Source organism: Aureobasidium pullulans, assembly GCF_000721785.1.
Source record: "Aureobasidium pullulans EXF-150 unplaced genomic scaffold scaffold_18, whole genome shotgun sequence".
Lineage (NCBI taxonomy): Eukaryota > Fungi > Ascomycota > Dothideomycetes > Dothideales > Saccotheciaceae > Aureobasidium > Aureobasidium pullulans.
The window spans coordinates 355,012-375,722 of NW_021941038.1; the positions used below are offsets into that span (position 1 = coordinate 355,012).

At 51.4% G+C, this 20,711-nt stretch overlaps 7 protein-coding genes across 7 annotated transcripts; 2 read left to right on the plus strand and 5 right to left on the minus strand.

The window, feature by feature from the left end:
- Positions 1 to 1,113: 1,113 nt before the first annotated feature.
- On the minus strand, positions 1,114 to 4,006 carry M438DRAFT_279692 (kinase-like protein; the record flags this gene model as incomplete). Its single annotated transcript, XM_029901103.1, has 3 exons — positions 1,114 to 3,705; positions 3,755 to 3,872; positions 3,927 to 4,006. The coding sequence occupies 3 exons, from the start codon at positions 4,004 to 4,006 to the stop codon at positions 1,114 to 1,116; spliced, it is 2,790 nt and encodes a 929-aa protein (XP_029757744.1).
- Positions 4,007 to 4,680: 674 nt separating this feature from the next.
- Positions 4,681 to 7,288, minus strand: M438DRAFT_279734 (uncharacterized protein; the record flags this gene model as incomplete). Its single annotated transcript, XM_029901107.1, has 2 exons — positions 4,681 to 7,083; positions 7,139 to 7,288. 2 exons carry the CDS (start codon positions 7,286 to 7,288, stop codon positions 4,681 to 4,683), a joined length of 2,553 nt encoding a protein of 850 aa, XP_029757745.1.
- Positions 7,289 to 7,642: 354 nt separating this feature from the next.
- Positions 7,643 to 10,901, plus strand: M438DRAFT_337950 (uncharacterized protein; the record flags this gene model as incomplete). The annotated part of the gene is made up of 3 exons (XM_029904060.1): positions 7,643 to 8,172; positions 8,220 to 10,650; positions 10,704 to 10,901. The coding sequence occupies 3 exons, from the start codon at positions 7,643 to 7,645 to the stop codon at positions 10,899 to 10,901; spliced, it is 3,159 nt and encodes a 1,052-aa protein (XP_029757746.1).
- Positions 10,902 to 11,171: 270 nt separating this feature from the next.
- Positions 11,172 to 12,274, minus strand: M438DRAFT_337951 (BCNT-domain-containing protein; the record flags this gene model as incomplete). Its single annotated transcript, XM_029904061.1, has 2 exons — positions 11,172 to 11,901; positions 11,952 to 12,274. The coding sequence occupies 2 exons, from the start codon at positions 12,272 to 12,274 to the stop codon at positions 11,172 to 11,174; spliced, it is 1,053 nt and encodes a 350-aa protein (XP_029757747.1).
- A 230-nt stretch (positions 12,275 to 12,504) lies between these two features.
- On the minus strand, positions 12,505 to 12,985 carry M438DRAFT_367842 (uncharacterized protein; the record flags this gene model as incomplete). The annotated part of the gene is made up of 3 exons (XM_029907993.1): positions 12,906 to 12,985; positions 12,710 to 12,849; positions 12,505 to 12,656 (listed from the first exon to the last, which is right to left on the minus strand). Exons 1-3 carry the CDS (start codon positions 12,950 to 12,952, stop codon positions 12,505 to 12,507), a joined length of 339 nt encoding a protein of 112 aa, XP_029757748.1. The 5' UTR covers positions 12,953 to 12,985.
- A 1,187-nt stretch (positions 12,986 to 14,172) lies between these two features.
- M438DRAFT_348048 (uncharacterized protein) lies at positions 14,173 to 16,288 on the plus strand. The gene is made up of 2 exons (XM_029906045.1): positions 14,173 to 14,902; positions 14,967 to 16,288. Exons 1-2 carry the CDS (start codon positions 14,411 to 14,413, stop codon positions 15,786 to 15,788), a joined length of 1,314 nt encoding a protein of 437 aa, XP_029757749.1. The 5' UTR covers positions 14,173 to 14,410; the 3' UTR covers positions 15,789 to 16,288.
- Positions 16,289 to 16,405: 117 nt separating this feature from the next.
- Positions 16,406 to 16,686, minus strand: M438DRAFT_75627 (uncharacterized protein). Its single transcript, XM_029910302.1, has one exon. It carries the CDS (start codon positions 16,617 to 16,619, stop codon positions 16,440 to 16,442), a length of 180 nt encoding a protein of 59 aa, XP_029757750.1. The 5' UTR covers positions 16,620 to 16,686; the 3' UTR covers positions 16,406 to 16,439.
- Positions 16,687 to 20,711: the final 4,025 nt, after the last annotated feature.

The following is a 20,711-nucleotide window of genomic DNA, read 5'->3' on the forward strand; positions in this document are numbered from 1 at the left end:
CTTGCTGTTTTCCTGAAGATGAAATTTACTTATGACAGTAAAGTGCCGGAGGAAGAACGTCCACCACGACAGAACAAGACCGCCTTACAGTGCTCAAATGATCTGATGAGGACAAGCCGAATTGTAGCAATCGTGCAGTGTTCACAAAGATGGCAAAGGCAAGGTGATGTATGTATTGGCACCTACGCAGCTATCGCCAGTCGGCATCTTGCTCTCGACTGAATTATTCCAAGCGTGGAAGAGTTGCTTTATTGTTCCTTCCTTGTTTCGCTCTGGTACTCTCTCGCGGTGCTGTTCTTTTCTTTTCCCAGATAAGTGGACTGGTCGTTCCTTCTCTTGCCCTACCGCTCCTTCTCTCTTACTAGACCATTTTTTCCTCACTTGATCGAGTCATGCTCGGTCGCTCTTTCCTTATCATGTTCAGTCGACCTTGGTCACTCCCTCCTTAGATCCCAGGCCTGTCCATTAGCGAAAGTGCGCTGGAGTCGAGGTACCGCAGAATAAAGGCTGCAGCGGCGGACATCATGTACATCCACCTTCTAGTGCTCACCATCTCATCATCGCTAATTCTCACAGGCCGACCAGCGACCAGTTCGACGACCTCCAACGAGCCGGTCAATTCAGCCGCCAGACAGAACACAACAAACGACACCGCATAAGTCGTCTACTATTAGAAATGAAAAAAGGAGTGAACCTGCTATCACGACAAGAGAAGGCACGATCCATAGATGTAGTAGATGGATCATGAGCAAGTTCTCATAGACAGAATGAGCGATCGGCTATACAAAGATGGAAGGAGCAAATGGACGACAGTATAGGAAGGAAAGAACGATTGACGAAGACGGAAGGAACGATTGACCGATCGCTACTTCCTCATCTGCTTGTGATTTTCTCGCGTTCTTTCCTTTGTGGAGCCTGCACAATTGCGCCTTCTCCAGATATTGCAATTTCTTCCTGACATTGATATGCTAACATGGGGTTGAGATGCAGTCAAGAGTATGGAAGGAGATTGTCGTAAAAGGCGGAAGACAGAATTACAATTCATATACATACACATACACCTTCTCCTTCTCGGCCAATGCATCGGCCGTTCCTGAACTTCTCTTTCGCTTTCTATACTACAGAGTTTTTCCTATCGTATCCAACACTAGGTGTTTGATCGACGTCGGATGCACCGGCGCCACTGATGCCCAAGCCTTCGGTTTTGTCTCCTTCTTCGTCCTCTTCTGCGATGCCGTTTTCGTCGATGACTTTGCGGCTTAGGACGTCAGAGGCGATGGTTTTGGCGTCTCTGGTGAGCTCGGGGGAGGAGGTGGTGGTTGTGGTTTGAGGGGTGTCATCGGGGACGACAGGAATGATGGTTTCGTCTGCCTCCTCGATAATGAAAGCGGTTCTGTCCTCCTCGACCGGGGAGAAAGACTCTACTTCTTCAAACAGCATTTCCTCTTCTTCCTCGTCTTCTTCAACCAGTCTCATTCCTTGTGCTTGCAAGGTGACTTTGCTCGAGAAGAAGTCTTTGGGCTCTTCTGATACTTCCTCTTCCTCATCTTCTTCGGCGATTGTAATCTCGTTGCTTCGGCGTCCTTGTGCGCTGGTACCTCGACTGCCTTCTGCAGAGTTGCTTCCTGAGCCACGGCCTCGAGCGCCTGGTGTATTGCCCAGACTTGGTCCTTTGAAGACGCTTCTTTTCTTTTTGGCAAACACTGGATGCATGCCTGGTGATGCGGGACCAAAGGTGTAATTCATCGGCGAGTTCAAGGTTTGGGTAGTCAGCGTGGGGAGCGATCCGAGATTTCCAGGAGGAGGTCGTCGAGCGACTCTGATGCCAGAGGGGAAAGTGCCTGTGACGGAGGACGTGGGTGTAGATGGCGGCAAGACTATAACGCTGCCACTTGTATGCGGGGATCTAGAGATGGCGCGAGAATGTGTGCTGAGAGAAGGGGAAGCCACAGAATTAGAAGATGTAGTGGAGGCGCGTGAGAGGGAATGGTGGTGAGTGTGAATGCTCCGGACGGAAGACACAGATGATGAAGTCGACTTCCTTCCACGGAGACCGGAGCTGCGGCGATATATGGAAGAGCGAGGTGTGAGTGGTGCTGGTGAGAGAGATGGTCTGTTACCGCCATGACCCCGAGATCCCGTGGAACCATATGATGATGCAGTGGAGATGCGTGGGCGAACGGGGTACGTCGTCCGTGTAGGCATGTCCGGCCTTGGACTTTTTCGTGGATCGGTCAGAAGATCATTAGCAGAGCCTCTTCGTTGACTTGAAGGCATGGACGCTTTCCGCGCAGTCGCTAACTGCGTATCAACTGTTTCCTGGGAATCCTTCTTGGAAATCTTCCCACTGCTGACTTTGAACCAAGATTTGAGGTGAGCGAGTTGATCCTTGAAAGGACGCTTCTTGAGCTTTTGATGGAACGGAGGCACCGTCAGATGGTCGATCTTGGTGTGCGTGACCTGTAGCATTTGGGAACTGTTTCTACTGGCCGCACGAGGTCTTTTGGGTACGTCTTTCGGTGGCAAAGCCGGACCACAGCTCGACGAGGTGATTGAGAGAGACCGTCGCCGCTGGTCTTTCTCCACAGGCGGTGGTGGTTTTTCATCGGGCTCGGGCGTCTTGCCCTCGGTGACTCTCGGCAGATCAGGTGGTGCAGCGCTAGACCTACTCACACCCCGACCTCTAGTCTTTGGTGAAGTTAACGTGTGCTTTGCTTGCTCTTCCTCTGTGATCTCCCTCAGACTTGGAGCGTTCAACAGACGACTGCTGGAGGCACTCAGTCTTCGTATGCTCCTGGCTTCGGCCTCTCTTTCTCTTCGTTTCCGTTGCCTCCTCCTCTCTTTTCGTTCCTCTTTCTCAATGAGCAGGCCCCACCAGCCAGCCAGTGGATCGCATCGTTGTCCCAGGACATTCTCGATAACGTGGTCGATGTTAACGCCGGCGCTACGCATGCGTCCCAAGGTTTGCTTTTCGAGGTCGGTGCTGAAAGGCGGAGGTTGTAGGACTTTCAATATTTCCTGCTGTTGAGGAGCGTGTTCTTGAAGCCACGAGTGGCGGAGGACATCAGCGAGTGCAGGTCGAATAAGAGGTCGTCGCGACAGCAGTTTCGACATCAAATCCTTTGCGCCTTCGGGAACGTATTCGGGGTATTTGGGATCCTCCTTGAGAATGCGCTGTTTTGTGTCGTTCTCGTCGTCGTCGTCAAACGGCAGCTCTCCACACAGCAGAGCGTACAGGATGATACCCAAACTCCAAACATCAACCTTTTCACCCGCGTATTTTTCTCCCTTGAGCATCTCAGGTGCGCTATAACACACCGTACCACACCATGTCTGCAAGTAGCTGGTCGAGCCTTGGTACTCGCGCGTGAAGCCAAAGTCGACCAACTTGACGTTGCCGTGCTTGTCGAGCAAGATGTTCTCCAGTTTCAAGTCGCGGTGGACACACGATTTCGAATGGACGTACGAGACGGCGCCGACCAGTTGTGTGAAGATCTTTTGAACCTTTCCTTCTTCCATGCGACCATGTTCGAGCAGGTGGTTATACAGCTCGTCGCCAGCACACCATTCCAGAACCAACCATACCAGCGACTCGGTGACTATGACTTCGTAAAGACGGGCGATGTGCGGGTGGAGGAATTGGCGATGGTGGTGGATCTCGCGAGCGAGGTTGGCGTCGTCCTTCTTGGCCGACTTGAGCACAACCTGGTCAAGTTAGTCGTCTGACGAGTTGACGAAGATTCGGCGACATCACCTTTGAGCCATTGATGAGTTTGTGGGAGGCCAGATAGACCTTGCCAAACGAGCCTTTGCCAATCAGGCGGCCGACGGTGTAGTTGCCAACGGTACGAAGGTCTTTGCTGTTGAACTCGCTGTTGGGTCGTGTGAGTGAGGTGATGGATTCCCGGAAGAGTGCTCTGTCTTACTCGAGAAGTTCGCTGTACGAGTTGGCAAGTTTGTTTTTCTGGTGCTGGAGCTCCGCCTGCGCTCGAGAGGCGGGTGGCATACGTTACGAGTGCTATGCGCCGACTTGTCGCGCTGCCGGAAGTGATGGGCGTGTGTCCGGTATGCGGTGCCTTGCTCGGAAGCCTATCGTTGACGCTTTTTCTTCGACCCTGTAAACAAGACCCGCGCTCATCGGATGCTCGACTCCCTCTGCCAACTATTAAGTATTATCGATAACTCTCGTCGGTCGTGAAACGGGCGCCTCTCTGCGTTGCGCCGCTGTCGTTGCTGTGCTGCAAGTTGATGATGATGTCGTCGTCGTCGTCGTTGCTATGACGAGATCTGGAAATGTTGGATATTATTAATTCAGACGACAATGCCTCTGTCTTTGTCGAATTTGTCTAGGACTCGTGCCCGTGTCGTCGTCAATGCATGACATTCTTGCGCCGCCTTCATCTCCGCCCGGTCCCCTGCCGCTCATTCGTGATTGGTGTGGGGAATCCACGTCGACGCAATCCCATCAGGAGATCTTCAACAGCTTGCGAAACCTAAACCGATTTTCGAACTTGTCCATGTCACAAGGTCTGGGAGCCTCACACGAGTCAAGATGAACTCACTCCGGCTGGAAGGGGCTTTTGAATTAATGAGGGGTCGAACGAGCATGTGTCTCATCCTCCCTCGGCTTCTGCCTTTGCATGATCCTTTGCATCATAGACAAGCTATCTACTGTTCCATCTAGCTCCTTCTGATATCTGCAATTGCCTTGCGTCTGTAATCACTATCCGAGAACAGCGCTTCAATCAGATCCGTCACCTCATCTGCATCAAACTCTAGTCGAAGCTCGCCTTCTGTCCATAGATACTTGATGTCGGCCAGCGAACTTTCCAACAACTCACCCAAATACTGGAACTTGAACCAGTTGGGGCAGTATATACCCGTCATATCGCTTGCCTCTCCACCTTCTGGATGCTCTTGCATGAACAAATCCTTGACTTCTGAAATCTTGTCGCAAAGCTTGCGGAGCTTTACTGATTCTTCTTCGCCAATGTCTTGGATTTCTTCAATCTCCATAACCATTTTCGAAATTGCGGTGCTGAGTAGCGAGCCTGAGGACTGCAACAATGCAGATCTTGACAAAATGGGAGCCCACTGCTTGTGCACGTCACGCAGACGTCCTTCGGTAATGCTTACCGCACTATCGCATGCACTCGCGAACGGCTCGGCATTGCAGTTGGAGAAGCCCTGAGCTCCATCGAGCATGTCACGAATAATGGTACGTTGCGACTCCATCTCCGCGCTGTATGCCCTCTTTGCAAATGTCTCCAAAGCTTTGATGTCATTGTCCAGCCTCAGACGAGATGATGGTCGTAGGTGACTGGGTAGCGTCGAAGAGCCATCTTTCTCCGATTGTCTGGCCACGAATGTGCGTATCTGATCGGCCAGTCGGGAGGCGTCGTTGTAGATGAGCATATTTCCCGTGTCGAGCTTGCTATACGCTGTAGATGCTGTAGCCCTATAGATGGCAAGTATAAACGTCGGCAGAGTATACAACGCAGAGGCCGCTGGTCCTATGGGTGATCCTGAGTAACTAGGATCCGTCAAGGTTTCGGCGTCGGATACGACCTTCATGACAATTTCGAGAATACCGTCTGGTACTGCTGTTACAGTGTACGTCTCTCTGAGTGTAAGCTCTCTGTCGCCGCTCGGTGTTGATTGTTCGGTAGCTGGAGGGCCGTGTGATTTGGTTGTCTTCTTTGGAGATGCTGGCTTCGGTGCTTCCTCAGTCGCCGTTTCGTCGTCTCCCCAACCCCAAGCATCGGCTGCATCGTCTTCCTCGCCGTCTGCTGCGGGCGCAGATGTGCCGGACGCACCATTTGTATCGTTATCATCCATGTCCCATGCACTGGCATCGTCGTCATCGTCGTCATTAGTCGTGGTTGCTGGCTGTTCTGTAGAGACAGCTTTCGGCTCTGATGTGTCTTCCTCCCAGTCAGCGGCCCATGCGTCATCTGCATCGTCAACATCGTTTCCACCCATGATGGCATCTCCTTTTGATACGGTTTGTGTCTCGACTCTCTCGACGGTCTTCCTGTCTCTCAGTCCAGAGAACAGCAGACTTCTTGCAGCACCAAGGGCTGTCTCTCTTCGTTTGGAAAGCCACGTCCTTGGTGCGCCTTGGACCCAGTCCTTCAGAAGAGCGGTACTTGCCCAATCAAGGGCGTCGATCTGTTCGGCGAGCTTTGATACACGGTCAAGAATATGCTGGAAGACTGGCATCTGGTCAATTTGGACAGGAACGGTCTGATCGAGCCAGGTGTACGTGAGAGTTTCGAACAAAGACGGAAGCAGCTTTTGCGAGAGCGGCTCGCAGACAGATTTTGGTAGACGTGTCGAGAGGAAGTCGAGAGCGGACCAGATATCGTCCAGTGTCGCAATCGTGTCTGGATTTGAGGCTGTTTTTGAAGCCCGTATAATGCGGTCCTCGACTTGATAAATGGTGTACTGGCCGGGCTTGGTAGAGAGGCGCGGATCGATCAAGGAGAATTCAATGTCGCGCTTCAGGCGTCTGATGTAGACGTCCAAGCCTCCAAGGTATGTGAGTATCTCCACGACCAGTTCCAAGTCGACGTCGGACATATCCTTGACGTTGTGTTCTATCGCCACGGAGCGAGCATCGATGTCGCACTGTATGAGAGATTGTGCCAGAGCGGTTGTCTTGTCCAGAAGTGTAGCCTTGAACCTCGAACTACGGGTCTGCAGGAGGCCAACAGCCCTTGTGTCTTGGGCAGCAGAAAGCGAGAGCATTGATCTGTCGCACTGCTTGATGCTGTCCAGAGCAGCACGCAGGTCGTTGGCGTTGTAGGCCTGGTCTGCTGAATCGAGTATGCGACAGGACGACCTGATCAGATCGAGCGTTGTAGCCAGGGATTCATTAAAGGCGACCTCCTTCTCCAGCAAGCGGACCTTGTTTCCAGCATCATGCGTCTTCTCTTTGAGGGCCTTTCCAGCTTCGGCTTGACTGACAATATCTCTTGCGGTCGCTTTTGAACGTTCGATGTCGGCTTGAAGCTTCTTGGCTTGGGCAATCCATCCGTCGACGTCGGGCGCAATGTCCTTACTCAGACTACGTATGTCCGTCTATATCACATCGTGTCAGACGACGCTATCATTTTCAGTACACGTTGTGCCATACCTTGACCTCATCGCGGGCTTTCTGTAGATCGGCTAGGAGGGAGGGAAGTAAGGTGGACGGTAATTCGGCTGACGAGACATCAGGCTCGGGATAAGCGCCATGCTCGACGCTGTCCACTATGGCCTGCTTGAGCTGATCGTTGGTTGACATTGTCGCAACTCTGGCATCTCAATCCCGCTGACGTTGCTGCTCTCACGAAAGCTCCACTGGCAGCCTGTCAATAAGCTCGCGGCCCGGTCCGTTGATTAGCGCGTCGCAGGGTGGATGCCCCTCCACCACTCGTTCTGAAGACATGTCGAGATGTTGGAGGCGAGTCTATCCACCATAACATTCTTCTCACTTCGTTTGCAGTCCTTGCAAACTAATATATCTCGGTACAAAGTCGCTCTTTTGTTTGCGACTCTGCCCACCATCTTTTGTCGTAGACTTTCCACCAAAAGTCACGTCGCTCAAAAGTCTTATCAACCTAACTTTGCGGCTTCTCGCTGCCTCACCCGCTACAAAATGCCGGCAGCAAAGACTCAGACCCATTTCAAGCCCATCCAAAAGTTCAAACTCGACTATGCTCCCATCGACATTGCCCAATATGAATCAGAACGTACTGGAATGCGTGTTGTCATTGTCGATCAAAAGGGTCCAAAGGTTTACGGTTACTTCACCTTAGCCACAGAAATCCATGATGATTCGGGTTCGCCGCATACCCTTGAGCATCTGTGTTTCATGGGTTCGAAGAACTACCGTTACAAGGGTGTCCTGGATAAACTCGCCACTCGTGCGTACTCCAACACTAATGCTTGGACCGCCACTGATCACACCGCCTACACTTTGGAGACTGCTGGTTGGGAAGGCTTCGCTCAGATCCTTCCCGTCTATCTCGAGCACGTGCTTGTTCCTACTCTTACCGACGCTGGATGTTACACTGAAGTCTTCCACGTAGACGGTACTGGTCACGACGCCGGTGTTGTGTACTCTGAGATGCAGGGCGTTCAGAACCAACAGGGCGAACTCATGGAGTTGCAGGCCAGACGATTGATGTAAGTAATTTTCGTTTAGACTTCATCACAAAGCTGACATGAACAAGGTATCCCGAAGGCGATGGCTTCAGATACGAGACTGGTGGTATGATGGAACAGCTCCGTGTTCTCACGGCTGACCGCATTCGGGAGTTCCACCGCGAGATGTATCAGCCCAAGAATCTGTGTCTCGTACTCATTGGTGAGATCGACCAACCCGAGCTCCTACAGATCTTGGACGACTTCGAAGGCACAATCATGGAGGACATCCCATCGCCGGAAGCTCCCTTCCAGCGTCCCTGGGTCGAGTCGAAGCGCACACCTCCGCTTAAGAAGACTATTGTAGACACTGTCAAATTCCCTGAGGACGATGAGTCGATGGGTGAGGTCCTTGTGGGCTTCCTCGGCCCCGACTGCAATGATCACTTGCAGGCTTCAGCACTAGGCATCATGCTCATCTACCTTTGTGGTTCCTCGGTCAGTGTTCTGGAGAACACTTTGGTTGAAAAGGAACAACTTTGCAGCATGATCTACTACTCCACTGACGTTCGACCTGATATCGCTTTCTGGTTCAACCTTAGTGCTGTTGAGACCGAGAAACTTGCCGATGCCGAGAAGCGTCTTTTCGAGGTCCTCAAGGAGACTGCTTCCAAGAACCTCGACATGGGCTACATGAAAGACTGCCTCAGCCGTTACCGCAGACAATTGAAGTTCAAATGCGAGAGCACAGGAGATTTCTTTGCAACTCCCATCATTGAGGACCACTTGTTTGGCAACAGAGATGGTAAGGATCTCCGTGAGCTTGAGACCCTGAAGGATCTGGATATTCTCGAAGGATGGTCAGACCAGCAATGGAGAGACTATCTCTCCATGTGGTTCGCCGACGCACATCACGTTTCCATCCTTGGCGTTCCATCCAAGGAATTGTCCAAGAAGCTCAAGGTTGATGAGAAGGCTAGAGTCAAGGCTCAGAAGGAAAGGCTCGGCGAGAAGGGTCTCAAGGAATTGGCCGAGAAGTTGGACCAAGCTAAGGCTGAGAACGACAAGCCCATTCCTGATGAGGTCCTCTCGCAGTTCCCAGTACCCGGCACATCTTCCATTCACTTCATTCCGACAACTACAGCCAGAGCAGGTAGAGCCAGACAGATGGGTAAACTCGACAACGACATTCAGCAGATTGTCGACAAGGACGATTCAGACATTCCGCTGTTTATCCACTTCGAGCATATCCCTTCCAACTTTGTTCGCACCAAGCTGATCATGTGCACTGGCTCGCTGCCTACTGAGCTCAAGCCTCTGCTCGCCGTTTACTTGTCGAACTTCTTCATGACTCCAATCGAACGCGATGGAAAGAGAATCGAATTTGAGGACGTTGTCACTGAGCTGGAGAAGGATACTGTTGACTACGACATCACATCAGGACCTGGCAATGGCGAGCTTCTGCAGATCACATTCCAAGTCGAAGCTGAGAAGTACTCTGCCATGATTGACTGGCTTCGTACTACCCTCTTCAGTTCCATCTTGGACAAGGAGAGACTGCAGACCGCTATTACCAAGATGCTCGCCGACATTCCTGATGAGAAGCGTAGTGGTATGGACATGGCTACTGCAGTGGATTCAATGATCCACCTTACCAGAGACTCAAGCAGCCGCTCCAGAAACACTCTTGTCAAGTCCGTTTATCTCAAGCGTCTGAAGAAGCATTTGGCAAAGGACCCTGAGTCTGTCATTTCTCGCCTGCAGACTTGCATCGACACACTCCACAAGCCTTCAAACTTCAGAGTCTACGTCGCAGCAAACATGCACAACCTTTCCAACCCCGTTTCATCTTGGAAGGCTCTGCTCGCCAACCACGATGACAACACTCCTCTTCAACCTCTTGACTCTCGCCGCTCCAAGCTCAGCGAGATTTCCAAGAAACCTGGTAACACTGCTTACATCATTCCTCTGTCCACCATCGATTCTTCGTATGCTCTCTTGACTTCTCGTGGTCCTGACAGCTGGTCTCATCCTGACCTGCCCGCCTTGATGGTCGCTCAGTCATACCTCGATGCCGTCGAGGGACCTCTATGGGCTGCAGTCCGCGGTACCGGTCTCGCCTACGGTACCGGCTTCTCTCGCTCCACCGACGTCGGCCTCATGACCCTCCGTATCTACCGCTCCCCCGATACCTTCAAGGCCTTCCTCGCCGCCAAGACCGAAGTCAGCAACTACGCCACCGGCGCCACTCCCTTTGACAAGTTCGCCCTGGAAGGTGCTGTTTCTTCCATCATCATGGGCTTCGCAGACGAACAACCTACTATGGGCAGTGCTGCCAATTTGTCCTTCGTCAACCAAGTCATCAGAGGCATTCCCAAGAACTGGAATGACGGTATGCTTGAGAAGGTTAGAAAGGTTACAGAGGATGAGATCAAGGATGTTCTGAAGAGAATCATCATGCCCATTTTCAACCCCAAGTCTACTAATTTGGTCGTTTCTTGCGCTACTATCATGGAAGAGGTATGTTGTCTCCTACTCGATTTGATCGGAAATGATGCTAACATGTCTCACAGAATCTTGTCAAGAACTTCACCGATGCTGGATTCAAGCCTGAAGTCAAGTCCCTGTCTGACTTTGAAGACGACTACGGTTTAGAGAACATTGACGGCGAAGATGAGGATGACGAGGACGATGACGAGGAAGACGGCAGTGAAGATGGCGGCGAAGATGGCAGCGAAGGAGGAAGTTCGTCGGGTCGGGGTGAAGAGTAGAGTGCTTCCATTAGAGACCTTAGACGCTTCCTGCATACTATACTTTAGAGGTCGTGTGCTATAGCTGGCCAATTTCGGCTGTTCCTTCGGTATCAAGACTCTTGTGTTCAAGTATCTCCTCCTGTCTTTGTATCTTTGTGGATTGTGTCGAGTTCCTTTTACCATCGTCTCAGGTTCTTCTGTCCTCGTAATCGAGGGATGGTCCGCGCCAAACAAAGAAATAGAATTGATGTATCAAAACCAATGCAATTCGGGGTATATCCACAACTCTCACGCCGTCGACTTCGCCATCCTCGCCTTCCTCTCCTCCTCCTCCTTCTTCCCATGCACACCCCGCAAGAAATCCATCTTGCCGATATAACCTTGTTTACTCCTGCCGTATTCATCCAATTCATCCTTCAGACCTTCTTCATCCACATGTGCTGCCCAATCGATGGCGGACTTTTGCACGGTGTTGAGTTTGACCGCTTTACCTCCCTTCTTGGCTTCCTCTTCTAATCTGTTCTGTTGGGCCAACACGTCGGCTCTTGAAGGTGTGCGCAGGCGTTGGCGATCTGCGGGTAGTCCTTTGACTTCGCCTGTAGGATTGGGTTCGAATTTGGAAGCGCGGCGGAGGGGGCGTCGTAGAGTGGGTTGATCGGAGGTTGGAGATGGAGAGGACGGTTTCGCGGTGGTTTGTTTTGAGGTGTCGTTGTTTGCGAGGTATAGTTTTGCTTCTGCGGAATCTTTGTGTACGCGTTTTTCTTCTGTCACTTTTTGGCCGGCGAAATCGTAGGAGCGTTTTATGGTTATCATGCCATTGTTATCTTCGTCTGTTTGGGAGGGCTGAGCGTGTGGTTTGTCTGCTCCGCTGGAATGTTGTGTGTTATCCTCTTGAGGTCTCGGCTGGTCGTGTGTTGGTCGTCCGATCGGTTTCGCTGTCATGGAGGCCCATAGGGCATCAACGTCGACAGTGACATCCTCGACATTGGCTCGTTGGTACTCCTGACGCTCTTGCTTTCTGTGATACAGATTAGCATAGTGTCGAGGCGATGCGACAGCTGTACGCACTCTGCTTTTCTTTGCGCCCTCGTCTTGATCAGGCCTCCTTCACCACCACTGTCCTCATCGTCATCTGTTTTGCGCTTCTTCGACTTCCGCAGTTCTGTTATTGTCGCTTCATCTCCAGAGTCCAGCTCTTCTTCTGCGTCGACTTGTGCCTTCTTTCGCTTCTTGGGTGCTTTCTTGGTCTTTGGTTGTGAGGCTTCTTCGTCTTCTGAGGACGACAGGTCCTCGTCTTGTGCTGCTTCTAGCCCATCGGGGTTAAAGTCTTCATCTTCGCTCGACTTGTATTCCTCTTCTGGATCGATTGGTATTTGGTTCTCGTCTGACATTTTGGAAAGATGTTTTTCAAAGTCAACATTCGAGGGCCGCAACATGAGACCGACATGTTTGCACTGTTTGATTCATGACGCTCATGCTGTCTCCACATTCTGATCTCACATGCACGCGCGAGCCTTTTCTCTGATGGAATTGATGGATGGAAATATGTTTCATGATGCCATTAAAATGATACTATTGTACAATGCCATGTTCATGTCGGCATGTGATATATGCAACCATTTTACTTCTGGAAAGTGTTGTTCTCGCCCTGGCCAAGGTTCTGCTGGACAGTGCCACCGATGCTTCCCTCGGTGGTGAACTGCTTGCCGATGCTGCCTTGTGATGAGAAAGGTCCGCCGACCTTCTCACCAATCTGGCCAATTGCTCCGTCGGCTATTGTACTCGTCAGCGCCTGTCTCTGATGATTTCTGGATCGATTGACATACCATTGAATTGTTTGCCAATGCTGCCATCGGCGCTGAATGCTGAGGTACCGGTGCCAGTGGTCTTCTCGCCTGCGGGCTCGCCTCTGGGGACTGAGTCCTCGTGGACTGCGTTGATGCCCATATCGTCGTTTCTCAGGGCACTGAGGGAGGTTAGCACTCTGTGACTTGGCCACAAAGAATCCAAGGCTTCACATACGCAGAGGCTCCCTTGTCCATGGTCTTTGCTGATGCGTCACCGTCCATTGTGTATGTTGTTTGAGTAGTAGAGATGTCGATGAAAGATTCAAAGTGTGATATGATCAGAACAGAAATGCTTTCCAATTGTTCTATTATATACATCGAACATGTTGGAGCTGTCATAGTTGTCTAACTATCGAGTTCGTCATAACTCAGGAACCATTTCGTCATGACAACATGGACGCAGTAAAGCGTCAATTGATCTTCTCAGACGAAAGCTCTTCGAGAACCATGAAGATGTTCTTTGACATGGGATTTTCAGCCTCATGCGGGTTTGATTGTGTTGATCTCGTCGAATGCTGTGGAGTTGTCTTCGTATTGGATTGTTGTGGTGATGCGTTTCTCCACGATTCGTGATCTCACATTCCAGATGGACCCTTTGTCGAGATTTGTCTCCCAAGCCGCTTGCAGTCGATGGCTTCAAAACGTCCTTTGTCCTTCTCCCATTTTTGGAGTCGCATTCTATGCGAATCGCTTAGAGGCTTGTCCTGCTGATTCATGGTCTACTGAATCATGCTCTGCCCTATACAACGATTAATGCGACAAGCACAGCGGTCTTGAAACTGCTCGAATCGTTTCGGATTTATCGCGGACATCAGATCCATTGTCGGGACGCCTGGGAGGTTGCGACTGCCGACTGACGCTGCTCTTGTCATCGCACCCTAAGCGCTGCTTACTGTGACATGATCCAGCCACGATTTGAGCACGAGGTTTGGATTCAGCTGGTACAATTGTACACGATGGAGGCTCAACATTTCTCTCAGATCTCGGTTGCGATTACGCATTCAAGATGGGTTCGATTGCAACAGTGTCGAATCTGCCTCGGAAGGAACCCAAAATGGTAGGCCTTGCCGTCCTGTTGCCGGGCTCGATCTAGCGCCTAACCCAATGCGGTCTGTGGATAGGCGGGGCATGGCCGGCCTTGTAGGGATCTCTGACCAACTACCAGGCAGCGTCGACATCTGTATCGTCCACGGCCGCGAATAGGCTTCACTTGGATTATCTTTCAGCTGTCATGTCGCAGTCATGTTCGGACATGGATTCGCCTGATTTGCGCGTTTCAACAACAGCAAAAGGCAGTTGGCTTCGAGTGGCGCTTGATAGCACATGGCTAGTTTTCAACGTTTTCTCCTCCCAATCCGTGCTGGTGCCCACACAACGGCGTTTGAGCCCATGAGCTGGCGAGTCCCATGTCTTTCCCGAGTCCTTTTCACTTGCCCTGTCCGACTTGTTCAGATGTTGCCGACTGCGAGAGTCATTCCCTCTTGTTAGCGGTCGATCCGACGTCGTTGTCCTGTCACTTCCACATTCCTTTTTATCTCTGACTGCTCCTTCGAAACGCCATTCTTTGTCACTAATACCTCGTATACACACTCTTTGTCACACACTCTTAGCACGAACTAGGCGGATCTGTAGTACACACGGATTCGGGAGGGTGCATTCAGCACCGCACAAGGTACCAGGATGCATTTGGAAAGACCTCTCTCGTTTAAACGCGCCTCAGCGCGGCAAACATTATATCCTTATCCGGACTCCCCCGCCCTAGGAGAACAAGACCGTCAGTCAATGTCCACAACCGGAGGAGCTTTGCCTCGAAGGGAGACTTATAGAAGCGGCGTCTTCTCATTGCAACCTCAAAAGACCGGAGAACAACTCGGTAGAACGCGGGATGACGACGGATCCGGCGACGAAAGAGACCCAGCAGAGATTGAAGCCGCATACCTGAATCTTGTCGGTGGAGGAGGCAATCGCTCAAGGAATATCAGCTCTGAACTGTCATTCGGTATGGGTGACAAGGATGGAATAGACGGCCAGACATACTCGGTCGAAGACTCGAAGAGGAGGACGAATTTCTACGAAGAGCAATTTCAATACAAGGGGAACGGTCTCAGCAGTGTACGCGAGAGGATTGAGAAGGACTCGCCTGTCGTGGCTGAATTGCGCACCAATGTCATTGTATGTTGTTGTGTTGGTTGCACGTGGTGGAAGCAAGGGTTGAAGGCTAACGCTCGAGGCACAGGTCAAGGATGAATTCACCCTCGTCACCGACATGTCATACAATCTCAGTCAGCGCTATTCCCGTCCCGAGAGCAGCATCATGGTCAATGTTGAACATTCCGCCTGCCTGCTGCTTGCTGGCTCTTTCGAACCCGCATACATCCTCACCATCACCGCCCTTCCCTCCCAATTACAACCCGTCACCAACAAGCGCAATTCGGCCTTGATCCAATCCTTCATGGCAGACATTCTTGCTGTCCCACCAGAAAGAGGCATTCTCCGATTCCAGCCCATCGCAGAAGAGAATCTGGCGACAAACGGCACCACCGTCTTTGGCGAGATCGAACGCATTGAAAAGAGCAGTAGCGACAACGACGTGACAGCCGCCAATGCCATCAAGCGCGCCTGGACCCGTGGCTCGCGACGATCCGTTCACGCGAAGAAACCGACAGTCCGAAACACCGACGACGTTCCTTCCGCACTCCCCCAAGTCGCAAACACACACCTACCCACAACGAGCCACTCCCGCCAACCTAGCCAGAACCTCTCCCAATCCGCCGTATCTCTCACCTCCCACCCAGGCCCAGCTTTCGTCGCTGGTGCAACATCTCCCGTTTTGGAAGAGAAGCCCGTAAAAGAGCAGACACCTACACCTGTTGCGACGCCGAATGGCGATGAGAAGAGAAAGAGCACGTTGAATGGCATACTGAAGAACGTCTCCAACTCTCCCAGGCCGGGCTCGGCTACACCTATAATGAAGCCTCCACCTATACCGCAGACTGCTTCGCCAGTCAGTCCGAAAGTGGCCAAGAGGAAGAGTTTCATCTCAATCTTCAAACGATAAAATTCCGTGGATCATAAAGAGCTCGGAAATTTGGGTCAAAAACATGGTCAAAGGTTGGTTGGCTATTCACATTTGCATATCACGGCGTTTCTTTCCTTTTCGTTTCTTGTCTATAGATCTTTTTTTTCTTCCTCTGTTGCTGGCATGTCATATAGACATTGCCAATTTCGTGTGTCTCTTGCTTTATACCCTGTTTGGAAACCCCCCAATTTTTCTGCTTTCCAGTTGAGCATTTTCTGGCGTTTCCCTTTTTTTGTTCTTTCACAATACAAATTCAAAGTAATATTCTCCCATCCAATTCCTCTTTTTCTTATGTTTTTCAATGCTCTTGCGGGTGACACCTTGCTGTCGACTCCTTTGACGAGGTTCGGTATTACACTACAGTGATGCATCCATGCTTTTTGGTGAAATCGCAACTGTCAAATGAGAGTTTGGAGATAATCGGTTGACTTCATGAGATTGAATGAAACTATTATCATGCGTTCTGTACAGCTGAGGTGTGGATAGCAGCGACTCTTTGCGATCGCTCTTGTAAATATCGAATCTATTGCTTTTGTTGTTGATGGATTATGGAAAGACCGTTGATCAGTTCTTCAGTTCCTTGAAACATGTCACACCTGCCATGATATCGTCAGAATGAACAAAAATGCATCATCCCCCAAAAGCGAGCAAGAAACCTTCTCGAGAAAATAAGTAGCGAGTTTGCTTTATAGGATTCATGCTCTGATCAAACGGAGCAATCATCTCATTATCGTTCCCTCTTACTTTCAACAAGAAGTCGTCACCACGCAAGATAATCTTGACATCGCCAGTTCTACCCAGTGAGAGCATCAATCCTCTCCCGTACCTCTACTCATTATAATTGTGCTTTTCATGAAGATTATACCTTTTTAGCATCAACTTTTGACACTTGCTTTTTTCCGTCGAAGGTTTGCGAAGCTAATGAAACATAAGAGCCAACACTCTCGTCGTCATCATCGAACCCCCTTCAAAAGGAACTATTACAATGCGCGATTGATATTGAGATCAGCAGTGTTGACCACGGAGAGCGACTTGCCTCTCGAGCTCTCTTCGGACGTATACCCGGTTTCGAAAATCTTTGTGCCTCAAGTCATATATCTACCAGGCAGATGCAGCGGTGGAGAAGGATTCATATTTGAGCTCCCTCATTTGATCAACGCCGTCATGTATCTTTCAAGAGGCAAGATGTCTTTGGAGTTCTTGTGGTTGCTCAGAGAGAGCTTGTTAAAATGCTGCTCTCGACGGACAAGCATCGGAGTGCAGGGAACATCCTGCCTTTTGACAATTGGTTTGAAATGTGGCTCAGCGGCTGGGAGCTCAAGATTGTTACCACTGCCAGGAAATTATGTGGCATGGTGGAGAGATTGGAAGTGTAGAGTAGCTTATATAAGTTTTTGAGTTTTCAGATGCTTTTAGATTTATATACAATCTGGCAATATATAAGGAATGTAAGGCGTACCTCGCCGGCCTGTCTTGAGCTAAACAAGAAGAAAGGGGTGTAGGTGTAGATAAAAGGTAAATAGCCAGCCTCGAGGTCATTAAGTGGTTGTTTCATCATGATATCATGATCCCCGTCTAAGGGATGATCAAAAAGTGTGTGTTAAAGAAGAAGAAGAAAGGTGTTACAGAAGAAGTGAAGGAGAAGAGAAAACATCTAGAGCTGGGGAAAGCGTCTAGAAGAAGAAGACGGCGGCGACGGCAGCAATGGCAGCCATGAAGCTGGCGTTGGTCTTGCTGGCGGCACCAGTGTACTGGGCAGGGGTCGAGGTGGTGGCAGAGGCGACGGAGCCGCTGGTGCTGCTGGGAACGTTGACCTGGACGGAGCTGCTCAGGACAGAGGCAACCGAGGAGGCAACGGGGCCGCTGGTTGCGGGAACAGCGGGGGCAGATGAGGGGCCGGGGGCCTGGATCTGACCGTCGCTGATCTGGGTGACAACCTGTCCCGAAGGCTTGGAAGCGGGAGAGCTGGCGGCAGGGGTGGTTGCAGGTGCGCTCTGGACAAGGGAGACTGGAGATGAGGCGGGGTGGCTCTCAACGGGGGCAGACTCGACGATCTTGGTCGACTGAACAGGAGAGACGGGAGACGAGGCGGGGTGGCTCTCAACGGGGGCAGACTCGACAGGTTTGCTGGATGATGCAGCAGGGTGCGACTCGACGGGAGCGGTGGTAGGAGCAACCGGGTGAGTCTCAACAGCGGTGGTAGGAGCGACGGGGTGGGACTCGACAGGCTTGGAGCTCTGGACCGGTGCAGACTCGACGGGCTTGCTGGAAGGCACGACGGGAACAACAGGGACAGTGGTGCTCTCAACGGGGTGGCTAACAATCGATGTAGTCATGAAGACGTGGGTCGAGCCGTGCTCATCAGTAGTAGAAATGGGGCAGGTAGTTGTGTACTGAGTGACAGGAACGACGACGGTAACCTTGCCAGTGCCGACGGGAGAGACAGGCGAAGAGGCAGGAATCTGGACGGGCTTGCTGGGAGTTTCGACGATGACGACAGGGTAGGAGGTAGTCAGGACCTGGGTGCCGGAAGCGCACTCCTTGCAAGACTTGGTGATCTCAGTAGTGCTGTATCTGGTGAGGGTAGTGGGCTTGGGTGCCTCAGGGGCAGAAGTAGCGGGGATCTCGACTGATCCGGTCTTGGAAATCTTGATGATGGTCGTAGCAGTAGAAATAGTGTGGTAAACGCTCGTCTTGGTAGTGCCTCCAGTCACGTACTGCGAAGTCACGGGACAAGTAGTCAAGTATGTGGTTGTAATGTCGGTGACATACTTGGTGGTTCCGTTCTGGTAGACAGGGGCGGTGGGAACAGCGTGGCCCTGGGTAGGGGGAGTGATTGTCTTCTGGCTGGTCTGCGTAAGAGTGGTCGTGATAACCGAGGGAGTGGTCAGGGTAGTCTTAACACCGCCAGTGGTAATAACCTCACCAGACGAGCAGGTGGTGATAACGGTGATGACCTCAGAGACAGTCTTAGTCTTGGCAGAAGGAACAGGGACGGGAACCCAGCCGGAAGGAACAAGACCAGAGGGAACGTGGTGACCCTGAGTAGTGGCAGCAGTGGTGTTGTGCTGAGGGTAGGGGGCGACAGGGACGGTGTGGGTCTCAGTAGGCTTAGTGCAGCCACCCTTGCACGAAGTCAGAGTCAAAGTCGAGGTGGTTTGGTAGACAGAAGTGTGTCCATTGATGACAGTGCTGACAGGGCAGACGGTGGTGGTCGTGTAGATTTCCTCAGTCTTTGTGACATCAGGAACGGACTGAGTAGGCTTGGTGCATCCACCCTTGCAAGAAGTGACAACGAAAGTGCTGGTAGTAGTGTAGGTGAAGGTGTGTCCTTGCTTGATGGTAGTGATGGGGCAGAGCGAAGTAGTGGTGTAGACAACCTCGGTGCTAGTAACATTGTGCTCAGCAGGCTTGGTGGGAGATGCAACCCAGGTCGAGGGAGCCTGGGTGGGCTTGCAGCCGCCCTTGCAGGAAGTGACAGTCAAGGTAGAAGTCGTAGTGTAGACCGAAGTATGTCCGTTGATAACGGTGCTGACAGGGCAAACTGTGGTGGTAACGTAGGTGACCAGGGTGGAGGTAGCGTTGTCCTTTGTGACGGTAGAAACCGAGGAACTGTGCTCAGGAACCCATCCGGTAGGTTTCCAGGAAGGAGCAGAAGAGCTCGACTCAGGGACCCAACCGCTAGGCTTGTGGACCGAGGCTGATGAGCTCGATTCAGGAACCCATCCAGTAGGCTTGTGAACGGGAACAGACGAAGAGCTCGACTCAGGAACCCATCCAGTAGGCTTGTGGGCAGGAACGGAAGAAGAGCTAGACTCAGATGACCAGCCAGTGGGCTTGTGCTCGGGGACCCAAGATGAGGATGAGGTCACGTCAGTAGCAGACCAGGGAGTGGAAGAGGAAGAGTGAGTCCAAGTTTCGTTCCAGTTGCTGGCAGACGCAAGACCAACAAGGCCTGCGAGGATCGAGAAAGACTTCATTCTTTTACAGATGATATGGTCGATGTCGATTGATTAATGATGCTTCTGATGGATGGATATATAAACGAAGGTATCCAAGAGACCGTAGCGAGAGAGTCTCTGATGGTGAGTTGATGGAAGCGATTGGGATGAGAGAGAGTAAACAGCAGGAGGGAACAGGATAATTAATATATCGTGCTTTCCCCATCATGTTGACTGGCCAAGCCTTGAGATGCTCTTTCCTCCACCTCTGCACCTCTGGTACTCTACCGATTGACGTGATTTAGAGTGCGCCACTGATGAGGATCAACCGGCTCACGCATTAAGCACCTTCTGGTAGACACATGGTTGGTACGAGGTAAGCGGAGCAGCCGACTACTTTGAGCTTGGCAGAGATGGGTTTTTTCTTCGTATCGAGGCGATAGCCTGAAGGTTCGTCGCCCAAGGACCGACCCACGCGGTGACTAGACGGCACGAGAGCTCCACCTGCATGCAGCAAGCGTGCCCCAGCCAACCGAGCTCCCACTTGCAGACAGCTTGCGCAGGACAGTCGATGCCTGCAGAACATGCAGAGCTGATTTCTGGAAACATCAATTCAAATCCCTGCTCGTCTGGAAGCTTTCTGCCAGTTTCAACGTGATACCGCATGACGTTGTACATCTGGAGAGATCTCAGACAAGGCGTTTTCGTATGCTCGTTGACTGAACGTTTTGGCTTCAGCGAACCTCAACGCTGGTAAGAACGGCGTGGTGGTGGCCTCCATAATCCAAGACAATGAACCTGCAGTAGCGTCCCAATTGGCAGAAGGACCGCCAAAACCAAGAGGTAGAAAATAGAAGTGCCACTCACGTCGATCTTGTGGGGTGGAGAGGGCCGCCCACAACCGAGAAAGCGATCAACAAACCACACCAACTCTAAACCTGGGTGTTCCTGACCAGTGACA